The sequence below is a fragment of the Electrona antarctica genome (assembly GCF_951216825.1).
Source record: "Electrona antarctica genome assembly, chromosome: 1".
Taxonomy (NCBI): Eukaryota; Metazoa; Chordata; class Actinopteri; order Myctophiformes; family Myctophidae; genus Electrona; species Electrona antarctica.
In genome coordinates, this window is record NC_136806.1 from 25,610,261 (window position 1) to 25,633,695 (window position 23,435).

Sequence of the window (23,435 nt, forward strand, 5' to 3'; positions counted from 1 at the left end):
AGATCAACATATGTAAAGTCAGAACAGGAAGGACAGGTGGTGGGGGGGGGGGGGGATCAACATATGGAATGTCAGAACAAGTCAGCTCCATATATGGAGATATAAGGGTTTGTATGCAGGGATATATGCAGATCTGATGATACAGTCTTCTCCATGTATGGTTATCCAGGTTTAGATGAGGTCAGTGTCTTTGACCAACAAATGCAAAAGGATCTCCACTCTCCATGATGTCACATGATGTTACTAGGAGTGACCATATATGGAGGCGTGATATTACGAGGCTTGACCATATTTGGAAGCATGATATGGCCCATTCCCATATGGAGAAGGTCCCCTGGCGATGTCATCTACGTCGCGACTACATATATGCCAGTATTTGGAGATCCCTGATGATGCCACCTGATGTCACATGATGTCATGTGATGTCACGAGGCATGGGGTGGGTGACGGACAGACAGACGGACGGACTGACTGATGGGAAATGCACGTTTTCATAGTAAATGCGACCTGCAGTTGCAACAAACCTGATACGCTGATACTGATAGGTATATGTCACTCTGACTCAGACATAACATTAAACAAACCTGTATAAGGAGATCCGGTTGTCCAGAGAGCCACAGATTCAACCGCTATGGCCATATACTGTATGGCCATATACTGTATGGCCATGTGCATACTGTATGGGACCGACCTACTCCAAACTCGGCAAGCACATCGGAAAGAGAGAGAGAGAGAGAGAGTGCGGTGCCCGCCGCCAAGTGGTTTGAATTGAGAAGGGGGGAGGCTGCATAGTAGATAAGAGGTAGCATAAAAAAGGTAGAATTAAATTATTGTTTAAAAAAGAAGCAGGTCAACAGCTTGATGTGCTGGACAGTGGACACATACTCCACTCTCACCGCAGTGGTTGGAAAACGACAACATGACGTCACTGAGCTGCAGTGATAAGCCAGTCAACGCTCAACCCCAACACACCCTGCCGCTGTGATTGGTCTAGCAGTTGGGTTTGGGTATATTGCCTTATTGTTTGTCAGAACATTGCTTATTATCACAAGGTCAGGACACATTATTGTGTTTTTTGCATCCATTGATTTAAAGTCCTCGATGGCACAGAGATTCTTTGTTCGTCATGCCAGGCCTTCACTAGTCAATACGATTTAGACACAAATAAGAGACACTGAGACACACCAAGGCAAGCTGAGCTAAGCGAGACTAGACTAGGTCCACCGTCTGCTTACATCCAATTAAACCCAAGGACATGAACATTTAATTTGACACACATGGATAAGAGAGAGAGTGAGTCAGGCAGACAGGGAATGAGGGAGGGTGGTGAGAGAGAGAGAGAGAGAGAGAGGCGAGATTTGTGAGCTGCTGTGACAGGAGAAGGATGTAAAATGGAATACAAGCACCTTAAGGAATACAAACCATTGTGTGTACTGTGTACACTGTTTATCAAAAGTATAAAGCTAACGTCTCCTATATGGATGTATATTGTATTAACTATCTCTGACAGAAAATCCACCCTGTGCGTGCGTGCGTGCGTGCGTGCGTGCGTGCGTGCGTGCGTGCGTGCGTGCGTGCGTGCGTGCGTGCGTGCGTGCGTGCGTGCGTGCGTGCGTGCGTGCGTGCACAGCTAATCTCCGGCAACGTTGGCTTGATCGCAGCAAATCTGTTAGTGGTGGGACGATTCACTTACCTCCACAACCACACCAATGCAACTCCTTGAGTTGCAAAGAGTTGCATTGGTGTGGTTTGGGCTTAGTAGCGCCACCAGGAGGCAGACAACCAGTCTATTGCAGATTCCAGGTGGTGATCAAAACACGAGGAGAAATATATGGACCAGCGGTAGTAGGGATGTGAACGACTCAGTATTTGGCAAATCGATTAATCGAGGCCGAAAATCGACATGTCGATCGATTGTTTTTTTGCTGTGTGGCAGTTGAGGAGAACGCAACTATGCATTCCTTAAGCAACACAACTTCTGCAGCTGCACCCATATATATGTTTAGAATTCGCATCTAAGCCCAATAATACAAAAGTATTAGTAGTCTTTATTTTGTAAACATGCGACTCACAAGGCTGTATCAGAAATGACGTTGGACAGGTGGAAAACTTTAAACTTGCAGAGTGACTCCTTACTTTACCTGGCTAAGCTGGGTTACATCATAGTTGTGCTTGAATGTTGACATGAAATAATAATCCTGTTTAGTGTTTCATAAGCGTGAGTGTGGAAAAAATACAGTTTAGCGATGCTGAACTTGATACCAAGGATTCTACAGTGATGACACTTTTATGTGACACTGAAGGAGCAGCGCTATCGGCTATGTCCCAACACTCAACTGTCTGCAGCCTGCAGTGTTGGCCATATTTTCTCCAGTATGCCTCTCTGGCATTGCTCGTGTCTGTAGGATGGCATTCTTCACAGCATCTGCTTTCAAAATAGTGAACGGTATTGTAGGACTTTGTTGTCAACCTGTGCATCCGTCAGTGGTAAGTGCCCACTTTTCTGTATTTGGCATCTAAAAAGACGCGTCCCGTAATTAACTGATACATGACGCACGTTGTTCCGTATTTTAAGATCGGGGAATAAATATGAATGACGGCGTGATTTATTTGACAACTCTGTCCCCGTCCTCCTCCCAACGAGAGAGCGAAGCTGTGATTGTGCAGTGTGTGTGTGGGTGAGTTTACTGCCTGTGTGAGCTTTGAACCTGGTGTCTGGAGAGTGGAGAAGCGCTCAGCTGCAGCCCATTGGCTCATGACACGAGCACACGACCAATGGGACAGCGCATTCAGTGTTTGCTAAGATACCAACCCACACCCTGGGACGATGGGATCTGATCTCAAACCACTACGTTTTTGAACAAGCCATTACAAAATATAATAATAATTAAAAAGATAGTAGTAGTAGTAGTGTGTGCAGAGCTTCAACCTTATAACAATCTGACATGACATGAGTTCAGACCATGACATAACATGATAAATGGCACATGACGAAATTATTCATAATTCATAATTTCTTTATATTTCTCCTTCACATTTTATCCAAATTTCACACAAATCGGTACAAATTATCTCTATAGTCATGTGTCAAGACGGATCTGTTGGATGAAACTCTTTCTAGTTTTTTATTTTTGAGCGGTGCCAAACCACTCCTATGAGTGACCGAGTGTGTGTGTGTGTGTGTGTGTGTATGTATGTATGTATGTCTGTCTGTATGTTTGTAGTACAACCCATTGACCCCTACAGCTGATTGGGGTCACATTCGGATCACGCGCACACACACACTCACACTCACACTCGCACTCACACGTGACTCACACACACTCACACACACAAGAGTGGATGGAGAGCAGAGGAGTCCGTCTGAGAGAAGGGAGGAGATAAGATTAGAGAGGAGAGGAGCCAACATGTCACCTGTACCAGGACTGATGGATTGACAGATGAGAGAGAGAGAGAGAGAGAGAGGGGGGGAGAGAGAGATAGAGAGAATGGGTGGTGACTTTCATTATGTCTGCAACATTTCTTTTTTATCTGATCTGATGGGAGAATTTCTCTGGCGATGGTAAATAAAAAGAGGATAGGGGGGAGAGAAATATGAGGAAATAAGGAATAAAGGACAGATAAAAATTGATTAGACTGCAGAACCATGAGAAGCACCCACCAGGGAGAAGATGGCAGGATATATAGAGAGATTATGGGAGAGAACATGCTGTAAGAAAACAGGCAGAGAGACAATCAGCAAGGAAACAGAGCAAATAAAGGGAGAGCCAGCAAGATTGTGGATCTTTTTAAACGGAGAAAGAGACAGGATTCCATTCGTTTTCACAATGTATGGAGTCTATAACATTATAATAAAGAACTGAATTGAATTGACAGGCATGAAGACAGACACAAGGGATGTAGGAGACATAAACATATACAGTAGACAGACATGGTTAGGGAGCTAGGAGACAGAGACACACACTGAGGGAGGTAGGAGACATACACACACTGTGGGAGGTAGGAGACAGACACACTGTGAGGGAGGTAGGAGACATAGACACACACTGTGAGGGAGGTAGGAGACAGAGACACACTGTGAGGCAGCTAGGAGACAGAGACACACTGTGAGGGAGGTAGGAGACAGAGACACACTGAGGGAGGTAGGAGACATAGACACACTGTGAGGGAGGTAGGAGACATAGACACACTGTGAGGGAGGTAGGAGACATAGACACACTGTGAGGGAGGTAGGAGACAGAGACACACTGTGAGGGAGGTAGGAGACATAGACACACACTGTGAGGGAGGTAGGAGACATAGACACACACTGTGAGGGAGGTAGGAGACAGAGACACACTGTGAGGCAGCTAGGAGACAGAGACACACTGTGAGGGAGGTAGGAGACAGAGACACACTGTGAGGGAGGTAGGAGACAGACACTGTGAGGGAGGTAGGAGACATATACACACTGTGAGGGAGGTAGGAGACAGACACACTGTGAGGGAGGTAGGAGACAGAGACACACTGTGAGGGAGGTAGGAGACATAGACACACACTGTGAGGGAGGTAGGAGACATAGACACACACTGTGAGGGAGGTAGGAGACAGAGACACACTGTGAGGCAGCTAGGAGACAGACACACTGTGAGGGAGGTAGGAGACAGAGACACACTGTGAGGGAGGTAGGAGACAGACACACTGTGAGGGAGGTAGGAGACATAGACACACTGTGAGGGAGGTAGGAGACAGACACACTGTGAGGGAGGTAGGAGACAGACACTGAGGGAGCTAGGAGACATAGACACACTGAGGGAGCTAGGAGACATAGACACACTGTGAGGGAGGTAGGAGACAGACACACTGTGAGGGAGGTAGGAGACAGACACACTGTGAGGGAGCTAGGAGACAGAGACACACACTGTGAGGGAGGTAGGAGACATAGACACACACTGTGAGGGAGATAGGAGACATAGACACACTGAGGGAGGTAGGAGACAGAGACACACTGTGAGGGAGGTAGGAAACAGACACACTGTGAGGGAGCTAGGAGACAGACACACACTGTGAGGGAGCTAGGAGACAGACACACACTGTGAGGGAGATAGGAGACATAGACACACTGAGGGAGGTAGGAGACAGAGACACACTGTGAGGGAGGTAGGAAACAGACACACTGTGAGGGAGGTAGGAGACAGAGACACACTGTGAGGGAGCTAGGAGACAGAGACACACACTGTGAGGGAGGTAGGAGACAGAGACACACACTGTGAGGGAGGTAGGAGACAGACACACACTGTGAGGGAGGTAGGAGACAGACACACACTGTGGGAGGTAGGAGACATACACACACTGTGAGGGAGGTAGGAGACAGAGACACACACTGTGAGGGAGCTAGGAGACAGACACACTGAGGGAGCTAGGAGACATAGACACACTGTGAGGGAGCTAGGAGACAGAGACACACTGAGGGAGGTAGGAGACATACACACTGTGAGGGAGCTAGGAGACAGACACACTGAGGGAGCTAGGAGACAGAGACACACTGTGAGGGAGGTAGGAGACAGAGACACACTGTGAGGGAGGTAGGAGACAGAGATACACTGTGGGAGCTAGAAGACAGACACACACTGTGAGGGAGCTAGGAGACAGAGACACACACTGTGAGGGAGGTAGGAGACAGACACACAACACACTGAGAAAGCAGAAAATCTGCTTTCTGCTTCGATGCCCCTATTTCATGGAACACTACAATGAACGCTAAAATATAATACCCCAATATCCCATGGACAATTTAATAACCTGCTCTTAAACCTCCACACCTCAATATGTAATTGTTTTTTTTAACTTATTCACTTTCCGTTGTTTTATGTCACTGTTTTTGTGGCTTAAGTTATATCTATCTATACCTTAATTGTAGATTTTTTTGTTTTGTTTTTTTCTGCATGTCTTAATTGTTGATTTTGTGTGTGTAATCTCGGCAGCATTGCAAATGAGGGTGAACCTCAATGCTCTTTTCGAGAATAAATAAAGGTTTCAATCAACACACACAATAACAACTGTGTGTTTCTGTCTATGTCTCATAGACAGAGACACACACTGAGGGAGGTACTGTAAGAGACATAGACAAAGACAGACACTGTGTGGGAGGTAGGCGACATAAGCTGAATTCCAATGCCGAAAGTCTTGGCCACTCACTCACTCACACTCGATAACTCCAGCATGGTGGCTGAAATTTGTGATAATCGTGTAGACATCACATAACTTATGGTGTAGACATCACATAACTTCAGCGGTTCCCAAACTTTTTAGCTCAAGACCCAAAAGGGAAGGGGACAGTGTTCGGTTCACCTCCACCATCTGTTCTTTCCCCTACACTGTTTGTCCAAAACACACAATAACTTCTCTCCCACCGACGTCACGTGTTAATTTATCTTCAGCCATACAGACTCCATTTGACACAAATCACTGCTGTTTGTCCAAAACACACTATCTCCTCTCCACGACTCTACTTCCCCACTTGTCCTAATGTTAGTAAAATAATGAACACATCAACATACCTGCAACTTTGCAAGTGATGCTGAAGCCTCTAAAGTTTCCTTCATTTTATTTCCTTCTGTTGTAACCGGCGGGGAGGCAATTTAGTTTCAAAACAAAACAATGTTCGTGACTCTGCTACTACCAGACCGGGGGGGATAGAGGGAGGGGAAACTTCAGCTCTGAGTCTGAGCAGAGCACCGTGGTGGAGGCACGCACGTTGCAGGAGGAACGCGTGAAAAAAAGAAAAAGGGGGCTTGCTGCCTCACTCATTGTGTTGCTACGTGCAGTGCATAGTGCGCGTATAGTTAATGACAGCACTGCTTTCAACATAAAATGCTACATTTCAGTTCAGGACGGAGAGGGCACGTTTTAGTCTGATGGTCAGAGGCTTGAGCCCCCTTTCATTTATTACTGTGCACGTCCCTACACACACAATGGTTCTGCAGGCTCCCACCTTTCTAAAGGCCTCACCGTGGGTCTGTTGGGCTTCTTCCTCACGGAAGACACAGGCTGGGGCGCCAACCCATACTGCTCCCGGGTGCGTCTACATTGCGGCTGCCACCCATCTCTCCGGTAGTCACCAGACTATTCCTGGTTGTCACATAGTCTATTCCTATGAACACGCTATACCCGGCAACTCATGAAAACATCAAGCGATTGAAATCCTGCAGCGGTAGAGGACGCGGTCCTCTTCCACAGGGGTCAAATAGTTCTTGCTTCTGGTTGCAGCTTACTTTTTAGTATTAACTTTGTCACTAAAGCAACGCTGGCACCAGGGAGATCTCCTCTTCCTTCACCTGTTCATACTAGTACACAGGATGTGTGTTCTGCCCCTCCCCCCTGCACCACACCCTCTATTTGTAAAGTAGAGTGTGGCATCAATCACCCAACCTGCACAATCAGACCCATTACCTCACATGAACTGGACATTTTCATATTGACTTCAAAGTCATCTCACAAGGATTCTTATATCACTCGTATACAATAACATGCATAGGCCAAGCAGATAAATATTATAACATAATGTGCATTTGTCACACCCCTATTTCATGGAACACTTTACAACAAACGCTAAAAATTAATACCCCAATATTCTATGGACAATTTAATAACCTGCTCTTAAACCTCCCTACCTCAATATGTAATTGTTTTTAACGTATTCACTTTTCGTTGTTTTATTTCACTGTTTTTGTGGCTTATTTCTATATGCCATATTGTAGAATTGTGTTTTTCTGCATAACGGTATGTCTTAATTGTTGATTTTGTGTGTGTAATCTCGGCAGCATTGCAAATAAGCGTGAACCTCAATGTTCTTTTTGAGAATAAATCAACACACACAACACAGCATGCATCCATCTGCTGCTTGTTAATGTGCTGTCCTGCAGGGGTTTCTTACTGGGTGGGTGGAGGAAGAAATAGAAGGAGGCTTCAGGCAATAGCCTCCTCTCTCTTTCCATGCGTCCCTCTATCATGCACGCCTTTCCTGATTCCTCTCCTTCTCTTTGACACTGTGTGTGCGTGTGTGCTCGTGCGTCTGTCTGTGTGGCCAGTATGCCGTGAGTGAGCGATCTGTTGGGAGCTGCCAGTCTTAATAAGATAATAATAACACTGTCCATCTCTCACCAGATACCCACTGTCCCTGTTGACTCACTGTCATTATGCTGTCATCATCAGACACACGCATGTGCGCACAGTGCGCACACACACACACACACACACACACACACACACACACACACACACACACACACACACACACACACACACACACACACACACACACACACACACACACACACACATTCTCACACATTGTCTAGGTGTAAATTGTGCTTTGGTGACAGATAGCCTGGCAACAGTCAGAGTAATAATAAATAAATAATACGTACTGTACCTACGTAGCCTATCTCCTGTTACAGTAGCATGAGTCAGCTTGGGGTAGTATATGATGCTATAAACATTTGGGGCAGAGGTTCTTCAGATCTTCTGATCTCTATGCCTTTGGGCTCACTGAGACAAAAATTGATGGCTTATTGTGTAAAAAATAAAATTATTTTACCAATTCCCCGAATGCCCAGCCTGCCCCTCAGTTAAAAATCACTAACGATAGCAACACTGATCTTTTAATTATCAGCATTACAAACTAATAATTGAACCCTTGTTCACAGTTGTCCTTTAAACCCTCGAGACTTGGTAAACTGGACCTGAGTTGACTCTATACGAGTTGACTAGACAGTCTGTGGCAGTTCAACCTGCCACTGGGACTGACTGGTTAACATGTTGTATTGTTATGTATGTATTATTTATGATTGCAGAGTGATATGTTATTTTGACTATATATATATATATTGTGTGATGCTTGATCAAAGTAGTTAATTGACTGTTTACTCCATTGAAGGGAGAAACTACTAGCTGTGGGGTGTGGGGAACATGCCAACAGTGGGAGGGTTTTGTTTAGAGAACTCTTGACTTTGATTATATTATGGGAATCATTTATAGTGTAGTATGTGACACTTTAAAATGTGTTATGCTTATGAATGATTTGTGATGTCTCTGGACATTGATGCACTGGTTCGATTGTGGAATCAATCCGGGGTTGGTTTGGTCTAAATGGGAGGGGCCTAGCCTTTATAAGGAGCACCTGCCACTGCCCAGCAATCAATGTAGGATTGTAGGGAGCAGAGCAGACCTTGAAAGAGCCAACCTGGCCAGTGGGCTGTAAATACCTATTTTGTGTTTGGTTTCTTTGAATGACCATTTCATGTGACTCTGCAAAGGTGAATTAAAAACTGTCTTGATTTTGCTGAAGGATTTGCCATGAGTGCCTTTTTTGGAGTATTTTGAGAGCTGGTTCAGTGCCAATTTTGGCCTACACTACCTTCACTCAGACCAGAGTGTGACACAGTCTTCACCCAAAATACAAGCTGACATCACAGTGAGTTGTGTGATCTTTGAATGTTCGCCCCAGAATATGGATGCTGGAGTTCAAGACAAGTATTCAGTGGTTAAATTTCTGAAAATATACATTAAAATACGCATCCGCCTGAGTAACGGCAGACTGCTGGGCGAGCGCCAAGCCTGCGGAATGGCTGGGCAACGTTGAAGCCGCCGTACCTACTGGTCAAACGTGGTACTGCAGGCCCAGGTTACATTTATGAATGAATCGTGACGTAGGACGTGACATAGAGGTACCCAGAGTAATATAGTAAGAGAGTGGCGATACTAGCGTTGACTCCCATTGTAACAATGGAATGCGGAAGTGCTCATTCTATCTCAATGGGATAGTTCCAGCCATAGGAGCAATGTTTGGAACTATAACCCATAGGCACCCACTTTCTACCCTCCTACTCTATACTCTGGAGGTACCACAAGAACAGCGCGAGGGGTACTATGATAGGAGCCAACCAATCCTATCAACGCTCGAGGGGTACTACCCGGAAGACTTTGTTGTTTCGTCGTGGCTTCAAAACGCCACTGAGCAACTTCCATTGAAGTGAATAGCGGGAGACGGGGCTATCGCTCCTCAATCCGTTCTCTAGATTATATTATAGCTCTATGGCGAGCGTTGGCATGGGGGGTCAATGAGGGGGGGAATGAATGAGGTCAGATCAACATATGGAATGTCGGAACAGGTCAATTCCATATATGGAGATCTAAGGGTTTCAGGTCAGATGTAGAGTTGCTGGCCTTGACATGAAAAAGTCAGGTCTTAAAGGGTTAACGAGTATAATGGGTTTAGAAGCAAATCATCAAATTTCCTTTACAGGGTATTTAAGTAAGGGAATAGAGTCCTTTTTATTAACACAGAACACACACACAGTCACAATGAACTGCATATCACTGAGACCATTATGATTTCCTAGAGAAGCATTCGAGCAACTGCATCAGTATTCAGTGTATGGAGTAGTCCCTGAGAGAATGTCAATGGTACATTAATGTTGTCTGGAACAAAGCCAACTCATTGTATTTCCTCTCAGTGGGAAGGTGAGATTCAAAAATAGACTGCATAGGCCTATTAGGGATCAAGAGCTAGAACAGAGGGAATGATCCGATTAAAACAGATAATTGGGTATTGGGGTGATAATGTACTCAGAGGGAGGCAATAATGTTCTCATTCAGTTTGTCTCTGGAGAGAGCAAGTTGTATCTTGAAATGGACAAGATGGACAAGCTTGAGGGAGGCAAGGGAATGAGATTCAAAGAGGTTCACTTACTCATACTATTTGCTGTGAAATGTATGACATGCTTTGCAGAAAATAACAACATATAACTGAGCAATTTGGTGCCCTAGGCAGGATTCTTTGCCGTGCCACCCCCCCCCCCCCCCTTCCCATATGTCTCACAAACATTTAACAATAAACATTGGATTCAATTAATTATATCAAAACATGTGACCAGCTACAATGGTTTTCTTTTTTCTTTTTAATTTCACTCACTATAGCCTTATTTGTCATTGCCACACTATGCAAATTTGTGAAAATAAACAAACTAGTCTAATTCTCACCTATTTATTCTTATTATAAGAGTTCTAGATTTCCTTATTACCCTAACTCTATTTGGGAATTGTTCATGGAATAAATTGTGGCCTACTTGCAGTGTTGCAATAATATTGTAGTTTTACTCCCCTACATTTATTTGAAAACTATAGTTTTTATAAGTCTGGACATGATAAATGTACGTACCATATTTGGTACATCTAGGTGAAACCGTAATGTGGGGCTTCACAGTCAAGTTATAAAGCACTTAAGTTCCTGTTTGGTGGCAAAACATGGATGTTTGACGCTTTGCTACGACAATTTACAATTTAGGCATTTTGCAGACGCTCTTAATACAGTGAGTCATCAAGAATCATAAGCAAGCTAAGAACCTAATATCTGTCTAACAGTTGATTATCTGCACTGTGAAGCTATGAGTACATATGATACAATATGATCTATAATATGATACATTATAGAGTGCTATGTGCTGCATCTACATAAAATGCTAAATTATAAATCTAATAAGATGCTAAATTATAAATAAAAATGTGGTTGTTGAGGCTAGTGCAAGTGCTACGGGCCAAGATGGAGTCTGAAGAGGTGAGTTTTCAGACTAGGCGTCTAGTATAAAAGTATACAGATGTATAATTGTATATACATCCTATCATCATGCCTGATGCAGAACAAGAAAGAGTCAGCACATGTGGTCAGCACAAACCACAGGTAACGATAATACTTTGCAAAACTTTGTATGGAGTTCTAACTTGTATTAGAGTAAACTTGATTTTCCCTTCATGTCCAATCCACTAACTACATGGTACAATTCGGCACCCCTGGAAGGATCAGAATGATGGGCTGTAATGGCAAGTCAGCCCAAAAGAGAAAAATAAAACCTTTGCTCTGTTGTTTTGATTGTGTGTCCTGGTTCAGTACGGCTGAAAAGGCCTTTTCAGTAATTCACTGCATGACTCTGACTGGTGCCAGCCTGTCTGTCAGTATAGCACAATACAAACCTAGATAATGTTTGTGTATATGTACTGTATAGATTAGAATGTCCTTGCATCATTCATGACCCTGCGTCTCTTTGGGGCAGATGAGTGGGATATGAGCTTGCATCTATCTGTGAGGGTTCACCGTAGGTCGTTCTTGTTCTGCGGGTTTTAATGTGCTTAGCAGAGCCTTAACACCAACATCAAATATAATATTCATGCTTTTGCATTTCATTAAAAAAAAATTCTCAAGCCATTAATGTTCTCTATCTATTTAGAGTTATCTGATTGAAATGATAGCCTGCAGGATTATATAACTCAAATGACTGAAAATGCTCTATTAAGTCTTAATTGCATATTGAAGTTGTGCTGTTTCACTTGGAGATTAAATTCTCCATTCTAGTCCATGAGGCTAGAGGGTCGTACCGTACGTCACTGATCACATGACCCCAAAGAGCAACACAGAAGGGGGTTGGCTTTTTCAGCTCTAAGGTGTATTAATGACATAGTTTCATGTTGAAAATGAATGGTATTCCCCTTTAAGTACAATTGACAACCAGGTTGTACATATTGGATGCAATCGTGGGATCACCATAGGTTTTGATATATTAAGGCCTAGTATGTATTTGAATCAACTAACCTGTTTTGAGGGCAGTATTCTGACTTAAGTCCATAAGTACAGAGCCTACTGTTTTCTCTCAGTTCCACACAGACTTTTATAACCACATGGACCCTAGCATCGCTGTTCTGGGATCCTAGTAGAGCCCTGGCCGACTCTGGTCAAGCAAATACATAGGGTTTAAGTTGAAAAACGGTGTTATCCATTGATGCAACAGCAGAGAGGCCTCAACACATATCCTGTCCACACAGTCTGTGTTCTGACTGCAGTAGAATACCTTGAGAATAACATTTACATAAAAAGTAATCAAAAGTTACAGTATATATATATATATATATTCTAATTGCTTCCTTAAGTTTCTTTTTTAAGCCAAATATATTTGTAATTAGAGTTAAATATGGGGGGAGAGAGAGAGATAGTCTAAGGGAAATGGATGATGGGAGGATAATGTGTTTAAATTGACTCATCAAGTATTTAATCAGTGCCACCTCATAAACCCTGCTATCGGAATGTTTTAGTGGACGCGCGTGCGCGTGCGTGTGTGTGCGGCGTTGTGCGCGTGTGCGTGTGTAAACAGGGCATGGTGTTTGTTTAAAACTGTGTGTTTTTTGTATATAGGCTCCGTAAGGTACACTAACACTGAGTATTGACCTCTCTCTCACTCCGCATATTCACCTACATCTCTCTCTTTCTCTTGATCCTGCGCAGGGTGGAGGAGAGTTTCAAGACCCTGTTCTGGTCCATCTTCGGGCTGTCTGAGGTGATCTCGGTGGTGCTGAAGTACGACCACAAGTTCATCGAGAACATCGGCTACGTGCTGTACGGGGTCTACAATGTCACCATGGTGGTGGTGCTGCTGAACATGCTGATCGCCATGATCAACAGCTCCTACCAGGAGATAGAGGTACTGTACATCTGTATGATCAACAGCTTCTACCAGGAGATAGAGGTACTGTACATCTGTATGATCAACAGCTCCTACCAGGAGATAGAGGTTCTAGCAGTGATTTTCAACCATTTTCATGTCGAGGACCCCCAAATTGACACTAATTAGCCCGCGAACCCCCATTTGAAAAGATATGCCAGGGACCCCCATAAGAGAAGATTTTTACAGCTCTAGCAGTGATTCTCAACCCTTTTAATTTCAAGAACCCCCAGTTTGACATGCATTAGTCTACGGACCCCCATTTAATGGCATTTCTATCTCTGGGACCCCCAATTTATATTGTAAAATCAATGTTATTTTAACTCTGAGAGTGTACAAATTTGTACACTCTCTGAGTTACAGACCCATAATGGTCCATTTGGTTCCAAACTATCATTTAGCTGGGGACCCCTGGAACTCCCTCAGGTACCCCTGGGGGTCCCGGGACCCCACTTTGGGAACCACTGCGTTAGGCTACAGACAGACCTCAATTTAATGGGATTTCTATCTCTGGGACCCAATTTATACTGTAAAATCAAAGTTAATTTAACTCTTGAGAGTAGGGTCCATTTGGTTCCATTTGTACACTCTCTGAGTTACAGACCGATAAGGGTCCATTTGGTTCCAAACTCATTTATTTGGGGACCCCCTGGAACTCCCTCAAGGACCCCTGAGGGGTACCTGGACCCCACTTTGGGAACCACTGCTGTACGTGTATGATCAACAGCTCCTACCAGGAGATAGAGGTACTATACATGTATGATCAACAGCAGAGGCGCCGCTGACTATTTGGTTGCCTCACATGATATGTTTGTGTTGTCCCGCCCCGACGCGAGCGCCGTGTTTCCTCATGCAGATCGGCTACGTTAGGAAACTTTGATTTGTCCTAATGTTGGTGCTAAATAACACTTACACTCACTGCTAGTCCAGTCATGGAAGAGGGAGCAGATCCACATCACGCATGCAACTATAGCGCGTCACTTCGTGCCGCACTATAAGTTTGTAGATTTGAAAAAAATCATGAACATTTTTGCTAATCTTTGCTAAGTATTCTTAAAACGAACATAACGAAATATTCCGCAAAGCAGATTTGCCTGTGCTAGTAATACAGAGAGACCTCCTCTCCTCTCCCACCGTGTATGCAGGAAGATGCTGATGTGGAATGGAAGTTTGCCCGGGCCAAGTTGTGGCTGTCCTACTTTGATGAGGGCCGTACCCTACCAGCCCCCTTTAACTTGGTGCCCAGCCCCAAGTCCTTCTTCTACCTGGTCCTGCGCATCAAGTCCTGCCTGGTACGCCTCTGCAAGGGCCATCGCCGTGACAACGAGGTAGAGATGGGGATGCTCAACTCAAGGCACATGGTCAGTGTATACTAACAACCAGCGTAGATGAGGTAGAAGAAGTTTTATGTGCATTTCAGCAGGCCACAAGTAATGGCTAGCGATGAGGCTACATTCTTCATTGTCATTTAAAAACAGTGATGGAGGGGAAAGGAACTGGTCGGAATAACGTATTCCTTCCACGTGCTACGTCCGGCAGGGGAAACTCTCCCCTGTCAGGTGAAAAGAAGCAGCTTGGACTCCTCATGCATAGAGGTTGGCAGAGGAAATGTAGTGCCCAGGATTTTTTTTAATGTTTTTTTTTGTGTCTTTCGCCTTTATATTGTTTTTATAGAGGGACAGACAGTAGGCTGACAGGAAATAGGGGAGAGAGACATGCATTAACACTTTAATTGCCCGGAGTTATTTAATCCATTACATTATAGCGCCCATTCGATTTATAAACACGGACTAGGGCATTAACCAAACGTGATTTTTGATAGTCGACACGAATACCATCAAAATCGGTTTATAATCGATTAGTCGGCGGTAAAATATGATATTTTTTTCCATCCAATCAAGCATTAAAACATTGTGTTCTGAAACGGCCAGCGCGAGTGAAGGATTAACTGCAAAACAGAGGCGGTGAATGCAGGCCGAGTGGAATAGTAAGAGAGTGGCGACACGCTTTGATCTCACCACAAAGCGGGGTGCTATGGGCTATAGTTCCAAATATTGGAACTATCCCATTGAGAGAGAATGAGCACTTCCGCATTCCATTGTTACAATGGGAGTCAACGCTAGTGTCGCCACTCTCTTACTAGATTACGCTGAATGCCGCTCTGATTGGCCGAAATTCACAACAGCTGTTAAAAGTCAAGTCAAAGTTGCAAGTCCACAATGACTCACGGATGGACGCGCTGTGAGCTTGTAGATCTGCTATTTTTGATGCGCAAGACCTTTCTACGGCGCAGCATAGCATGTTACGTTGTTGAAAATGTTTGTTCAGTTGGAGAATTGGATACGGAGGAGGAGGATGATGTGATGTTTTTCATACACCCTAAATGTTCAACAACAAGTTACAACCACAGTTCCTTTGGTTTTTAGAAGCTACAAGCTAGGAGGAGGTTATGATTACATACTAGGCTTGCTAGCTAGCAGGCTTACCAGGCTATGAATCAGATGATCAACTACTTCACGACTATTATAACTATGATCGCGCGGCATGGCTGTTTGTTTTTAATAATGCCGCACGCCTGCACTTTTGTTGGATAAGCATGAAGAAAGATGAATAAGAAAAAGAAACATGAAATCACGGCAAGAGCTACTGTAGTTTGACTGTCACCAAACTGGATATTATTGGGCAGAGTGAGGAGGGACAGGCTGCTATACTACTGTACCGGACGAAACGACGACACGTCTCCAATCTAACTTGTTGAACAAACTACAGTAGTAAACTCACCAATAGTAAAAGTATTTACACACTGTAGTTGTCCCCATTGAGCGTATGAGGCATATGCTTTTTGAAAATCTGTCTTAAATGTTGCCAGTGCAGCCACCGCCGCCCACCGCACCTACACGAGTGACGGTGACGGCAAAACCCACGTACAGTCGGCTTGTATATGATATGAAAACAATCAGCCAGGAAGGGATTAGTACTTAAGTTGGAGAACTACCAACAAAACAACAGAGCTCACAGCTGCATGTCTGCTGTAAAAAAATAATAATAATATTAACGATTACTCGATTTTTGATTTACAGTGTCGACTACCGGTTTGCTAGTCGAATAGTCGACTAATCGATTTTTATGTTAATGCCCTAACACGGACCCGTTTTCCGGACGGACCGGCGGAAGTTGTTGATGTGTGTGTAGCAGCTAACAATAGCCACACCACTCGAGTCGATCGACAACAACGGGAGACAAGAATAAATCTATCGAGACTAGCGACTGGACCGCGGAGCGCCGTCTAACACAGGATCTTTTTTCATAAAAAGACGGGATGATTTAGATCGCGAGTTATGAACGTTTTAAGATTTTCGTTTTCATCAGCTAAACAGAGGAGGGAGTTTTTCGATGACGTCTCACTCTTGCGCGTCACCGAGGATTGCCCAGGAGGCGCGTCTGGGCTATAGAGCCATGCGATCCGTTCTCATATCAATAATCTTCGTCTTTTGGACAATACTTCGTCCTGGGTGTCGGGCGTTACTAATAGAAAGGACAAAGTACTTCGTCCTGGGCGATGGGAGTGTTAAAGGCCGTCGGGATCGGGTGTCGAACCCGCGGCACACTGCCGCTGAGCCACGGCCCAGGCCAGCGCCCAGGATTACATTAGATAATTGACACTGGGTGAAAAAATAGGTTACAAAATCGTGGGATAAAAAAAAGGAAAGTCTGTGAAACATTTCACGTAAATTGCATGCTGCGTTCATGATTTGAGGCTTCCTCTTAATTGGTATGGTATCTTACACTTGCTATGGCAACGTAAACTTATGTTCTCTGATGCCAATGAAGCTCCTTTGAATTGAATGTTGAATTGAATTGTATGCCCAATGGAAGTTTTAGGCTGATATATTCAGAAATCAACATTTTCACATGAGTACAGTGGTTGAGACCGTATCATGCGATATCCTCTCTGGGTTACACTCCCACCTCCAGACGACTTTGTCTTTTCCACACTTTTGTCTCCATTGTCTCGTCTCAAGGTTTCTTGTACAAAAGTCAATGGAATAAGAAAGAGAGAGGGAAAAAAGCCTTACGCAGACAAAATAGCATAGGCCATTTAACACGGAACCAATCACAGAGTGCCCTTTCACTTTGAGACCTCCGCTCTATTGGTTTGCTTCAGTGCTTTGGGTAAGCTATTAGCCAGGCCATTGGACATGCCTGTTTCTGGGCAAATAACCAGTGTAGTGGTGGGAAAAGTACTCACATTTCGTACGTACAAGCATCAGTAACGCACTTTAGAAATACTCTGTTACAAGTAAAAGTTACCGTACGTAATTAAACATTTACTTTTTTAAAGTAATGTTTACTAGTAATTTACTTTAATAGTAAAAGTACAAATGTATTGGTATCAAAAGGTACTTAAAGTACCAAAAGTAGAAAGTACTCATTATGCAGAATGTCCCATTTCACAAGTTTTAAAGTGTATACAAATCTTTTGAAAATGGCAGATCTACAGGCTCAGCTTATAGAACGGCTATTTACAAATGGCTGAAATGAATATAGAGCTGAGGTGGTTACTGGTTGATGTATGTTTTGTAATAATGATCAAAATCTACAAAGTAACTAGTAACTAACGTTTTCAAATAAATGTAGTGGAGTAAAAGTGCAACATTTGTAGCGGAGAAGAAGTAAAAATATTGGAAATTGGAAATACTCAAGTACAAATACCTCAAAACTGTACTTAAGTACAGTACTTCAGTAAATGTACTTACTGTAGTTGCTTCACACCAATGTGCACAAGTCATGTCTGGCACTGACCGGCTGACCGTACAGCCAGTCAGGTGTGAGGGCTGACCGTAGAGCCAGGCATGTGTGGAGGCTGACCGTAGAGCCAAGCAGGTGTGGAGAAGAGCCATAAACTGTATAGGCCCATCGTGAAGAGCGTAAATCTTATAGGCAATTCACACTGAGAGGGACTGAATCCGTTTCATTGGAACCGTTTCCGAATACGGTTGCCTGGTCCCCGATGGCCATGATTCACATTGCCCGAGATTCAACAGCGCACCCGGGTACACTTGCATAACACACTTTGATCCTCCAGATGGTGGTGTGCTTGATGACTGGTGCGCACGGACACTGACCATCAACTCTGCGACATTGTCTCCAATAAATCCAGACACTGCATTGCATTGCCTCTTTTGGCTCTTTGCCGTTATACTACGTCACTGTCAGCCTGCCTGCTATTCACTGTGTCAGTCAGTTCTGTGCTCCAGTGTCGTGTTTGATATTAGTTTAATGGATTCTACTTTAGCATTATTATTATTTTGTTTTACTTTGGAAACTATGCCAAGCAAAGCCCAAGAGCCACGTGTAGTCCAAGATCAGCGCGTACTGCGGTGCTGCGTGTATAGCAGATTCAACATAGCAGATCTGCAAGGTCACAACGCGTCGCAGCGCGACGCGTTGTGAGCTTGTAGATCGGCGACGGGCGGCGTTGAGAAATGAGCGGGTGTTGACGCTTGGCTCGTCGACTAGAGATCATGTCACGTTCTAAAAAAAACAGTCCACTTCCTTCTTTAGGTACGCATGCATTCACATTGGAATATGGTATAAAGGGTGTTCAATAGCATTTATTTATGAAAAATAAACCCTCAAAAATGGAGTTCCGTGGTTTCCTCCCGACAGCAACGATATTCATATGTATTAGCGTTGGTGGAGTATAGTTAATTCTTATACAGCATGTGTGTTGAGCATGTCTGTGGAGTGTAGGCAACATATAAATATGGATATGTGCGTAGGCGACTCTGCCTTGCCAAAATGCAGTCAAATGGGATTTTCAAGCATCTCACTGTAAATAGACAGAGACAGCAGAGGAAAAGCAGGTCACTGATCCAGAACCCAAGAGTAACATCGTCTTATACAATTTAGAGACCTTTGACAACTTCAAGTATAACATGCTTTAGGATATGTATTATGTACCATGAAGAACTAAAATATATCCAAATTAAATGACTAAATAAAAATGAATAAATAAAAAGGCTATTTCACATTTCACAGCGATATTAAAGATGTTTTTTTCCCCGTCTCGTTTCTTGTGAGCCCCAATAACGATGATTACGGGACAAAACACTTCCTGTGCCTTAGCCACATCAGTCCTAGACCTAGTCATAGACCTACTGTAGATAGGCAAACATTCAGCGACACTGGCTGAACATTTCAGTGAAAGAGAGGGGTCAATTACAGACCCTGTGGGACCCCAGTCAATGAAGTACATAGGGTTTAAATGGTTTAAATGTTTTGCTTCCTATTGTTACAGGGTGAACACTTCAAGTCACACCCTCGACCGGGGGAGGAGTTTTCACCCAGAAAACCCATCAAACACCCCACACGCTATCAGGTAAAAGAGAAGGGTGAGCTGGAAAGAGCTAGGCTGCCCTGTCACCCCGTCTGCAGAGAGTGAGGGAGAGACCAAGGCTGACAAAGAGACGAAGAAAGATGGGGTGACTGACTGGTGGTCAAAGCACAGAATAGGCACACAAAGACCAGAATCAAATGGGTGGTGTGCGGGAGAGAGGGGCAAATGATACTGGGCTGAGCGAGAGACAGAGAGAGATTGATGAGTGGCGGGACGTTGGGGTGAAGAAATGGAAGACGGGGAGGGAGATAAGATGAGAACGTGGAGAGGTGGGGGATCCGACAGAAGGTGGGGAGGACGCAATAACAGACATGGGGGAAGTAAGAAGCAGGAGAGGGCAGAAGGTGAGAGAGGGGGGGGGGGGCAGGTTGCAGACAGCATGTACAGAAAGTGTTTCTAATGAGCTTCATGAGTGAATTCTAAAAGACAGACGAGCTCACTAATGGAAGGAGGCGGATGGAGTCATGGAGGGATGGGGGGCGCTCGCTCGCCCACGTCTTCACCTTTGCCCCGGTGGGAGAAGTACTGTGCCTCTCTCACTATGAGGTATCTGCCCGGGAGCTTATTATGGCACACATGTATCTGAATCTACACACGCACGCACACACACACGCACTGTCTCTCTCTCTCTCTCTCTCTCTCTCTCTCTCTCTCTCATCTGACCTGTTGATTGGACACGTGTGCTGTCAGAAGTATCGAACGAGCGCAGTGTGTGTGCGCCAACATACTGTATACAGGGCGGGAATGACTGAGAGACCCTTAAAGAGAGCGACGGGACCATCCCCATTGGCCGCCAATCGATACTCCGCAATCACACACACACCACCGGGCACCGGCATGACTCGGGGTTGCCTGGTGTTAGACCAAACGCTGTGTGTGTGTGTGTGTGCGTGCGTGCGTGCGTGCGTGCGTGCGTGCGTGCGTGCGTGCGTGCGTGCGTGCGTGCGTGCGTGCGTGCGTGCGTGCGCCACAATCGACTGGAGAGAGAATGGTATGAAAGCAAATCTGAAGATGACACGTCTCATTTGTCAAACAGACAGTGGTCTCTCCTATTCTCCTCACCATTGCTCCTTTTCTCATGTTTTCCCATCCCCCTCCTCTCCTCTCCTCCTCTGCTCTCCTCTCCTCTCCTCCTCTGCTCCTCTGCTCTCCTCCTCTCCTCTGCTCTGCTCTCCTCCTCTCCTATGCTCTGCTCTCCTCTCCTCCTCTGCTCTGCTCTCCTCCTCTGCTCTCCTCCTCTCCTCCTCCTCTGCTCTCCTCTGCTCTCCTCTCCTCTCCTCTCCTCTCCTCTCCTCTCCTCTCCTCCTCTGCTCTCCTCTCCTCTCCTCTCCTCCTCTGCTCTCCTCTCCTCTGCTCTGCTCTCCTCTCCTCTCCTCTCCTCCTCTGCTCTCCTCTCCTCCTCTGCTCTCCTCTCCTCTGCTCTCCTCCTCTGCTCTGCTCTCCTCTCCTCCTCTGCTCTGCTCTCCTCTCCTCCTCTGCTCTCCTCTGCTCTCCTCTGCTCTGCTCTCCTCTCCTGCTCTGCTCTGCTCTGCTCTCCTCTCCTCCTCTGCTCTCCTCTGCTCTGCTCTGCTCTCCTCTCCTCTCCTCTCCTCTCCTCTCCTCTCCTCTCCTCTCCTCTCCTCTCCTCTCCTCTCCTCTCCTCTCCTCTGCTCTGCTCTGCTCTGCTCTCCTCTCCTCTCCTCTGCTCTCCTCTGCTCTCCTCCTCTGCTCTGCTCTCCTCCTCTGCTCTCCTCCTCTGCTCTCCTCCTCTGCTCTCCTCCTCTCCTCTGCTCTCCTCCTCTGCTCTCCTCCTCTGCTCTCCTCCTCTGCTCTCCTCCTCTGCTCTCCTCCTCTCCTCCTCTGCTCTCCTCCTCTGCTCTGCTCTCCTCTCCTCTCTTCTGCTCTCCTCCTCTCCTCCTCTGCTCTGCTCTGCTCTCCTCTGCTCCCCTCTGCTCTCCTCTCCTCCTCTCCTCCTCTGCTCTCCTCCTCTGCTCTGCTCTACTCTCCTCTCCTCCTCTCTTCTGCTCTCCTCCTCTGCTCTGCTCTCCCTGCTCTGCTCTGCTCTCCTCCTCTGCTCTCCTCCTCTGCTCTCCTCTGCTCTCCTCTGCTCTGCTCTCCTCTCCTCCTCTGCTCTCCTCTGCTCTCCTCCTCTCCTCTGCTCTCCTCCTCTCCTCTGCTCTCCTCCTCTTCTCTCCTCTGCTCTCCTCTCCTCTGCTCTCCTCCTCTGCTCTCCTCTCCTCTTGCAGAAGATCATGAAGCGTCTCATTAAGCGATATGTGCTAAAGGCCCAGATGGACAGAGACAACGACGAAGTTAATGAAGGTACAAATATCCTGTGTGTGTGTGTGTGTGTGTGTGTGTGTGTGTGTGTGTGTGTGTGTGTGTGTGTGTGTGTGTGTGTGTGTGTGTGTGTGTGTGTGTGTGTGTGTGTGTGTGTGTGTGTGTGTGTGTGTGTGTGTGTGTGTGTGTGTGTGTGTGTGTGTGTGTGTGTGTGTGTGTGTGTGTGTGTGTGTGTGTGTGTGTGTGTGTGTGTGTGTGTGTGGACACTTACACTAAGGTTTTTTTAGATGGTGTATATATATGCACAAACGTGTGTGTGTGTGTGCACATCACAGGTGAGCTAAAGGAGATCAAGCAGGACATCTCAAGCCTCCGCTATGAGCTCCTGGAGGAGAAGTCCCAGGCCACTGGAGAGCTGGCCCTCCTCATCCAGCAACTAGGAGACAAGATTACCTCCTCATCCAGCAACTAGGAGACAAGATTACCTCCTCATCCAGCAACTAGGAGACAAGATTACCTCCTCATCCAGCAACTAGGAGACAAGATAGGCAAGAACACCAAGAGACCCTGAGAGCACAGTCTGGGAAATGAGAAGAGCTGGGAGGGAGGGGGCAGAGAGTGCTGGGAGGGAGGAGGCAGAGAGAGTGCTGGGAGGGGGCAGAGAGAGTGCTGGGAGGGGGGGCAGAGAGAGTGCTGGGAGGGAGGGGGCCAGAGAGAGTGCTGGGAGGGAGGGGGCAGAGAGTGCTGGGAGGGGGGGCAGAGAGAGTGCTGGGAGGGAGGGGGCAGAGAGTGCTGGGAGGGGGGCAGAGAGAGTGCTGGGAGGGGGGGCAGAGAGTGCTGGGAGGGAGGGGGCAGAGAGAGTGCTGGGAGGGGGGGCAGAGAGTGCTGGGAGGGAGGGGGCAGAGAGGGAGACAGAGCTGGGAGGGAGGGGTCAGAGAGTGCTGGGAGGGGGGGCAGAGAGAGTGCTGGGAGGGGGGGCAGAGAGAGTGCTGGGAGGGAGGGGGCAGAGAGTGCTGGGAGGGGGGGCAGAGAGAGTGCTGGGAGGGAGGGGGCAGAGAGGGAGACAGAGCTGGGAGGGAGGGGTCAGAGAGTGCTGGGAGGGGGGACAGAGAGAGTGCTGGGAGGGGGGGCAGAGAGAGTGCTGGGAGGGAGGGGGCAGAGAGAGCTGGGAGGGAGGGGGCAGAGAGGGAGACAGAGCTGGGAGGGAGGGGGCAGAGAGAGTGCTGGGAGGGGGGCAGAGAGTGCTG

The 23,435-nt window shown here is 46.1% G+C and overlaps 1 protein-coding gene across 1 annotated transcript in view; it reads left to right on the forward strand.

Annotated features, from left to right (window-relative positions):
• The window catches only part of LOC306928891 (short transient receptor potential channel 7-like), an 84,730-nt gene extending 61,971 nt beyond the window's left edge, over window positions 1-22,759 (forward strand). Inside the window, exons 8-12 of the mRNA XM_079509181.1 lie at window positions 13,313-13,508; window positions 14,675-14,890; window positions 19,831-19,911; window positions 22,155-22,230; window positions 22,524-22,759. Coding sequence (XP_079365307.1) covers window positions 13,313-13,508; window positions 14,675-14,890; window positions 19,831-19,911; window positions 22,155-22,230; window positions 22,524-22,660 — 706 coding nt within the window. The 3' untranslated portion in view covers window positions 22,661-22,759. The remainder of the gene's footprint in view (window positions 1-13,312; window positions 13,509-14,674; window positions 14,891-19,830; window positions 19,912-22,154; window positions 22,231-22,523) is intronic.
• The last annotated feature ends 676 nt before the right edge of the window (window positions 22,760-23,435 follow it).